Source organism: Arctopsyche grandis, chromosome 4, assembly GCF_051622035.1.
Source record: "Arctopsyche grandis isolate Sample6627 chromosome 4, ASM5162203v2, whole genome shotgun sequence".
NCBI classification, from domain to species: domain Eukaryota; kingdom Metazoa; phylum Arthropoda; class Insecta; order Trichoptera; family Hydropsychidae; genus Arctopsyche; species Arctopsyche grandis.
In genome coordinates this window covers 19,351,910-19,360,048 of record NC_135358.1, presented here as the reverse complement: position 1 = coordinate 19,360,048, position 8,139 = coordinate 19,351,910, and the positions used below count along the sequence as shown (strand labels likewise).

Sequence of the window (8,139 nt, the reverse complement as noted above, 5' to 3'; positions counted from 1 at the left end):
TCTATTTGAATTCATCGAATTGTTGAGCGGTTCTATAACTTGAACTAAAACTGTAGACTACAAACTTTTCCGAAAGAATTCTATTTTTTATTTTACTTTTTTTCCACTGTAATTTGATGGAAGACAAAGTAAAAATATTAAAATTAATTATATTATCATATTTTTTATACCTACATATATTAAAAAAAAACTACCCACATGATTCAATAAAAAATTTTGTGAATGGTCAAATAATAAACAATTTTGACCAAACATTTACATATTTGTACCCATTCGATTGAAACAGGTTTGTGTTTGTCGCAACTTGACAATTTTATCTCTGGTTGATAACACATTGTGATTCTTCAATATGATCTGTTTTAATTAGTCTATTTATGAACATATGTAGTAGGTGTATTGATTTGAAAAGACTTCGTAACTTTGTGCTATTTTATTTGAGCTCTATGAATTGCATTATCTACATATGTATACATATACATTTTATAAAAATTATTATGTTAAAAAAAATTTTTTTTTTTTAGAAATCTAATACTGAATTATATAATCTGGAGTAATGATTCTCTTCAATTGGGCTTTGGATTGGAGTATAATTTTAATTGTTTTGGCTGTTTTACTATATCGCTATGGAACGAGAAATTTTGATCGGTATAGTAAATGTAAAGTTGAATTTTTAAAACCAGTTCCATTTTTGGGAAACTTATCAAAAACAATCATCAATCAGGAACACTTCTTCAAATCGACAATCAGATTTTATAATTCTTTTCCAGATCAAAGGTAATTTAAATTTTTATTTAAAATGTTTCCTTCAGAAAAAAATTTCTGGATATCCTATAAGATTATTATAATTTTAATAAACGCATGTTTAACATTTTTATTCTTAAAGGTATTTTGGTTTCTTTGATTTCAATAATACAACAGTTTGGTTAAGAGATCCTTCACTTATTAAGCAGATCACTATTAAAGATTTTGATCATTTTACTGATCACAAAAATTTTCTTCCTGATAATGTTGATCCACTTTTCAGCAATGGTTTATTTGCATTGAGAGGTATTTTTATATAAAGTAATACATATATATGTATGAATATTACAAAAATTTGAAGGTTTTTACCAATGAACATTTTTTCTTGTAACATTTAATCTTAGGGCAAAAATGGAAAGATATGAGATCTACATTGAGTCCTGCTTTCACTAGTTCAAAAATGAGATCAATGTTTCCTCTTGTACTTGAATGTTCTGAACAATTAATTGAGTATATTCAGAAAGAAGTTGAGAGTTCGAATTCTACAGGTAATTTGACCAAAATACATACATAGGTATTTCTATAATATTGAATATTTTTTTGAGAATTTCGTCCATTTTAATTATAAATTCTAGGACAACAGTTCCATGAATTTGAATTGAAAGAACTATTTACCAGATATGCAAATGATATGATTGCTACTTGTGCATTTGGTATTAAAATTGATTCTTTACAAGATAAAAATAACGAATTTTTCATAATGGGTAAAAAGATTACCGACGTGTCGTTTTGGTTTATAATGAAATTTTTTGCTTACTCTTGTATTCCAAAACTAATGAAGGTAAATTGTATGTCAATTATGAATGTATTTTAATAAACTTGCCTACATATATTTTTGAATATATCAACGTATTTTTTGTTAGATTTTAAAAATAGGTCTTATGAGGCAAGAAGTTGCTGATTTTTTTAGACACATAGTAAAGCACACAATGAAAACCAGGGAAGCTCACAATATAATAAGGCCGGATATGATTAATCTTTTAATGCTCGCTAAAAAGGGCAACTTAGTAAATGATGATGAATCTGAACACCCAGCTAACAACATTGAAAGAGTTCCAAAGAGGAGTAAGTTTTGTAAACATTTTCTTCATAGAGTGGTGACATTACATACATACATATATGTACATATTTAATGTACGTATGTTTCTAGTTTGGACTGACGATGAGCTGACATCACAAGCTTTTGGATTTTTTCTTGCTGGGTTTGAAACGGTTTCCATTATTTTATCTTATGCTTCATATGAGATTGCCACCCGTCCAGATATACAAAAAAAATTAACCAAAGAAATAGATAATGTTTTAAAAACCAATGAAAAAATTTCATATGAGACATTGGTGAAAATGAAATATTTAGAAATGTTTATATGTGGTACGGATTTGCTGGCGCCTTAATATAAATCATAGACAATATTGCATCAATAATATTTCATTTATTAATTTAAGAAACTTTGAGATTCTGGCCTCCAGTACCCGGTGTTGATCGTGTTTGCGTTAAACCATACAGTTTGCCACCGCCGAATGACAGTGTTTCTACAAATTTTGAAGTGAGTAGATATTAAAGTGCAAAAGACATAAATTGTAATTAAACTTAAATTATGCCTGATACAATACTGATATTTTTCATAATTTATAACCTGAAAGATTAATGTCGGAGAATCTGTATTTCTTCCAATACTGTCGCTTCATAAAGATGCAAAATATTTTCCCAATCCAGAGAAGTTTGATCCCGAGAGATTTTCTGATGAGAATAAATCCTCAATCAACCCATTTGCTTATTTGCCTTTTGGAGCTGGCCCACGTACTTGTATTGGTATATCATTTGTTGTTACACATCGAAATATTCTTATTATATTATATTTTATTTAATCTTGCTATTAGACTATTTTAAATTAAATAGTTAATTTCAAAATTAAATTAATATGAAAAATATTATACTGTCCATTAATTTAAATATGTCTTTTAAAGGTTCTAGATTGGCAATGATGGAAGTAAAGGCTGCATTGTTCCACTTATTATCTAAATTTGAATTTGTATCATGTTCGAAAACAGGTGACCCGAGAGAACTACCAATGAAAATTACAAGTCAAATACCTGATATCGGCATATGGATCGGATTGAAATCAAGACAAACTTCTGCGTTATAAAATTTATTATGTTTTATTTTTTACATTTTGCATTTGTAATATTTATTTCATTATAATACAATTTCATTTTTCTTTGATAATCTGAGGTTCGTATGAATCTTGTGTAGCATTTGTTAGACTTTCTGCATATAATCCCAAACGTTGGGTCATTCTAAATCCCCATTTGTCTTTTACTTGTCGACATAAATTCAAATCCATCTCAACAATCAACAAACCATCTTGGATACGTGAAAGTCCCTGTAATATGTAAAACAAAATTAGACAAATTAAAATGTCTGTAAATACATACCTACATATAACGAAGTATATTAAAATTTTCACTGGAGTTCGAGAACCGTCTGGAGCTGCAATGTAACTCGATCCATAGAAATGACCAAAGCTTTTGTGAGCTGGTTTTTTATCACCAGAAGTGAATGCATGAGGAAATTCTTCAGTTCCTACACGATTTATACCACATGTGAAATAGCTATTAGCTATTGCTGCATTTCTAGCTTCTATACCCCATAATGGTTCACTTAATTCTCCAACCTTAAAGTGTGAAATTTACAACATATCACTTAAATTATTCGAGTGACATATATTGAGATAATATACACATAGTACTATCATATTCTCACCGTAGCTGAAGGATTAAATACAATTTCTGCGCCATTAATGCCAAACATCATCCAATTTTGAGGATGGTGGCGTCCATAGCAAATATTTATCGCTATGTTTCCATATTTTGTTTGAAACACTGGATGTCCAGTGTTACCTTCCATATAGTATGTCGATTCATTAAAGTCACCGACTCTCGGAATATGATTTTTGCGATGCTTGCCAATGACATTTCCCGTTTGACTTATCACCACAGCTGTATTCCACAATACATCACCATGGTTTTCATCCCTTTCCAATATCGATGATATTATCACCATATCATATTTTCTGCAATACTAAAATCAAATTCGAAATTCATGCACAGTATTGATACAGTTTATAACATGAGAAACAAGTTTAAGACATACATATGTATGTATATTTTATCTACAAAATAATTATAAGAAGAAAAGGCTTTATATAAAAGTTATAATATTGTACACAATGTACATATGCATGTGTATGATGATAATCACGGTTATGTAAGCTTAAAACCATTGAGTTTTAAAACTAGACATTATTGTATTCAATTTTTTGAATTTTGCAACGTGAATTATACCTATATTATGTAAACTCACCTATGTACATAAATCCACTTAATAAATAATAAGTTCTTATTGATTATACACACTTTGTGGAAACAAATGGCTGATACAATTTAAAAACTTCATTATTTGTTTTGTATCAAAATTGTGATCAATAAACTAATGTAGTTAACACGTTATTCTTTTTTTTAATTATTTTATAGACCCACTGTAAAACTAAATACACACAAACCTCACTTAATACTTTAGTTGTTGGTCCATCTTCAGCTGATTCGGCAAACTCGCACCACGGTTGTTTTTCTCGTGTGCAGAATGCGAATGGCATATCTAATAAAATAGTATATTATATTATTAAACAATGAATCTTAGAAAAATTATGATTTAAAAAACAATCCAATTACATATTTAAATTTAATGTAAACTTCACTTACTTTCAATAAAGACAAAACAATTTCTGTCGGTAAAAATATTTTTTCTTGACAATTATTTTACAAATATGAAAATACAACACTCACTAAATGCTTCTTGAAGACATAATATATTAACTCCTTCTTCTCCAGCGATATCGATTAATTTTCCAACTTTTTCGAGTATGGCATTCCTCTGAGCGACTACTGAAGCTGTTGTCGGAATTGCGATAGAGTTTTGAATGGCACCAACTTTTACTATGCGTCTTGGCCGACAGTCTTCAGGGGCAGCTGTGAATATATAACCTGATATATCGAAATTGTTAACTTTTGCAAATTCTTCGGTCGACTTCCTCAATTTCAACGGGTATCTGCAAAATGATTCTCACTTTTAGAAAACTTTTACTATGTTTATGTTTCTATCTACATGCATACATATTATTATGTTATGAAGACATATTCTATGTAGAATGGTAATGTCTAACATTTTTAAATAATTGCTCGTTGCTATATAAATATTTAGCTATTATTACTATGCGTAACGTAACAATACTTGCTACACTACACACAAGCTGCTTATTAGTGAAGTAATAAAAAACAATATTTAACCATATTTTCTACATATGTATATACATATATATGTGCCCATAATTGTGAAAGTGGTCTAAGTCAAGAAAAAAAAATTATCGTTTAATATCGCTTATATTGTAATATGTAATTATATTGTAATATGTAATTATATTGTAATATGTAATTATATTATAATATATAATTATATTGTAATGTGTAATATGTAAATTTTTTTTCTCGACTTAGACTACTCATAATTATGGGCACATACATATATTCTACACTTCACACGAGCTGCTTAATCTAGTGAAGTAATAAAAAACACTACTTACCCATATTCTCATGTATGGAAATAATATCTTCATGAGATAATTATTATTTAAATAACTATTCCACTCATAAATTATAACATAATTTTTTCTGTGTATATTTTGATTAACCACTTTATTTAAATAAAGTAAAAATTGAGTAGAATTTTAGTTTTATTTTTACACCAAATAAAGCGATTAAAACAAATTTCAAAAAACACTTTTATTTGGCTTGACATTCAGATTTGTTTTAAAATAGCATACATATATACATATGTACATATTCATATTTACATATATAAGTAAATATATACATATGTATATCTACATATTTATGCATGTACATATGTTAGCAGCTTTAATTCTTATCTGTTGTGTATTTTTATTACGTATGTCGTACATACATGTATGTATGAAATTATGTATAATATATCTACATACATACATATATATGTATAATATATCTTATAAATTTTACCTCCATATTTAAATATAAGAAGTAATGGGGTAATTAACGCCACCATTTTTTTTTTTTGTTATTACATTATATCACTAACAATATTTTATAACATAGATCACTTACAATATTTTATTTATCAACTGACTTTTTATTGATTTGCTCTTTGACCTACTTGATACATTGACTATTCAAAACGCTATTTAAACTCAATCAAGTGAATGCTGCATATTAAACACATACAGTGCGTATATACATATATTTTAATCGAAATTATATTGTCTGATTAAATATAGGTCACTCACTCTTCAGATCTTCCATAGAGAATACGCTTAATTTCCGTTTTATCCTTTTCTGATGGAAGCTTTTCTATTATACTTTCAACAGAAGTAATAATGTCCAAGTCAGACATTTTTCAATGAAAATTTTCTTTCGGAAAATCCGAATCACGTTGGAAAATACGATACAGCGTGTATTACGCACAACGAACGACACTGAACTGAAAACGAGCGTTAATCAACATTCACGCGCACAAGGTCTATATATATATATACGTAATATAAACTGTGCTTGTTTTTGTTATGAAGACATAACTCCTATTTATAACCCTATTAATGCGGGCAGTTTCATACGTGAGTTACATTTATATTATCGATAATGACCGCGCTTTGTCAAAAAAATATTTCGATTTGGTGGTCGCGATCCCAAATATATCTGACACGATAAATTAATCGTCAAATGAAGCATTTTTATTGATATTTAATTCAATTTATTTTGATAGTTGAATACATTGCCTGGATTTTATTTCTTTATTTCACTTAACCCTTTGAGTGCTGACGTCTTTTCTGTTGCAAGCCTGCCACGCTGAAAATTTCGCCAACATTTAGAAATTCAATAGAGTTTTTAGCAGTGGCGGCTCGTGCATAGGAGCTGCGACGCTGCAGCACCCTCAGAAAAAATGCAAAAAAATCACATTTGTATACATTTACGACTTGTGAATATAATTTAAATAAGAATGATTAGATATTTGACATAATCATTATTAATGAGTATGTCAAATATCCAAATACAAGTTGTAAATGCGATTTTTCTGTAATTTTTTGGGGTGCTGCAGCGCCGCAGCTCTTATGCACGAGCCGCCACTGGTTTTTAGTCCAACTAGAATTATTTAGAAATCTAATAGAAAGCAGGTATAAAATTGTAGCTAATCCAAACAAACCCTAGATCACTACGCTAGATAACTACCGCAGAGGATTTCGAGCTTAAGACTCTCTAATATATCTTGCAATAATATAAAATAAACAAAATAAGTCTATTAATGAATGTATTTTTTCAAAACTAGTTCCATCTTCTTCATTGTTGTTAAAATGTACATTGTTAAAGCAGCTAGGGATTTCCATCGGGAAATTCTGCTATGGTTATAAATTCAGAAATTCTGGTGTAAACCAATCTTTATAAACGTTGACAAACGACATGGATTACACGACCCATGTTCAATGCATTTTTTTTTAATGCTACCTGGAAAAGCTTAGCGGTTAGTATTCTTGTTTACTTTGTATATGCTCAAAATACAATGCCTATCGGCGAATTTCAGGCCCATGGACTTGTTGGCCGATCTGCGTTGGTCAACATTCAAAAGGTTAAGCAATAACTATGTTAAAATATATATTATTTAAAATATAAAATCTACGTATATTTCAATAAACATATTTTATTTAAATTAACTGAAAAAATATTATTATTATTTGAATTAAGTCTTCCTATTCTTACTAATGGCTTCAGCGGCTCGGAACATCTCTTCGGTGCTCATATCGGTCCACATGCGCATGTTTCAAAGCCAAGACAATTTCTTCCTGCCAATCCATTTTATACCTTATATTTTTCCCATGGTTATCAAACGGAGAAATTCGTATTTTGGACCCCGAATCATGTGTCCGAGGTACTTCATATTTCTCTGCTTGACGACGGAACAAGTTCCCTGCCTCTCCTTATCATACTGAGGGCAGCTTCATTTGTGATTTTTTGGTCCACGGGATCTTCAGCATACGCCTGTAGACCCAAATCTCAAAAGCTTCGATACGGCTGATCATCTTGGTCTTCAGAGTGGACGTTTCGCATCCATATAGAGGCACTGATCAGATATAGTTCTTAATTTAAATATAATTCAAATAAAAAAATGTAAGTATGTACTCTTTTTTTTTTAAGTTTTTTACTCATTTTCGTTTCAAATTTTATATCTTTTTGCTATATCAAGATGAATTTTTGTTT

General features: G+C 29.3%; 2 protein-coding genes across 4 annotated transcripts; one reads left to right on the top strand and one right to left on the bottom strand.

Moving 5' to 3' along the window:
* The first annotated feature begins 275 nt into the window (after positions 1-275).
* Positions 276-4,299, top strand: LOC143910521 (cytochrome P450 9e2-like). 2 transcript variants are annotated; one of them, XM_077429026.1, is made up of 10 exons: positions 276-387; positions 522-774; positions 884-1,047; positions 1,146-1,289; positions 1,377-1,582; positions 1,665-1,866; positions 1,952-2,170; positions 2,245-2,345; positions 2,443-2,611; positions 2,767-4,299. In XM_077429026.1, the coding sequence occupies exons 2-10, from the start codon at positions 554-556 to the stop codon at positions 2,943-2,945; spliced, it is 1,605 nt and encodes a 534-aa protein (XP_077285152.1). In that variant the 5' UTR covers positions 276-387; positions 522-553; the 3' UTR covers positions 2,946-4,299. The 2 variants fall into 2 exon arrangements, with proteins under 2 accessions (XP_077285152.1, XP_077285153.1); XM_077429027.1 differs by having other exon boundaries at positions 280-391; positions 2,767-3,975.
* On the bottom strand, positions 2,935-6,458 carry pyd3 (beta-ureidopropionase pyd3). 2 transcript variants are annotated; one of them, XM_077429030.1, is made up of 6 exons: positions 6,177-6,458; positions 4,645-4,907; positions 4,362-4,456; positions 3,563-3,880; positions 3,267-3,473; positions 2,935-3,182 (listed from the first exon to the last, which is right to left on the bottom strand). In XM_077429030.1, the coding sequence occupies exons 1-6, from the start codon at positions 6,281-6,283 to the stop codon at positions 3,009-3,011; spliced, it is 1,164 nt and encodes a 387-aa protein (XP_077285156.1). In that variant the 5' UTR covers positions 6,284-6,458; the 3' UTR covers positions 2,935-3,008. The 2 variants fall into 2 exon arrangements, with proteins under 2 accessions (XP_077285156.1, XP_077285155.1); XM_077429029.1 differs by having other exon boundaries at positions 3,009-3,473; positions 6,177-6,413.
* Positions 6,459-8,139: the final 1,681 nt, after the last annotated feature.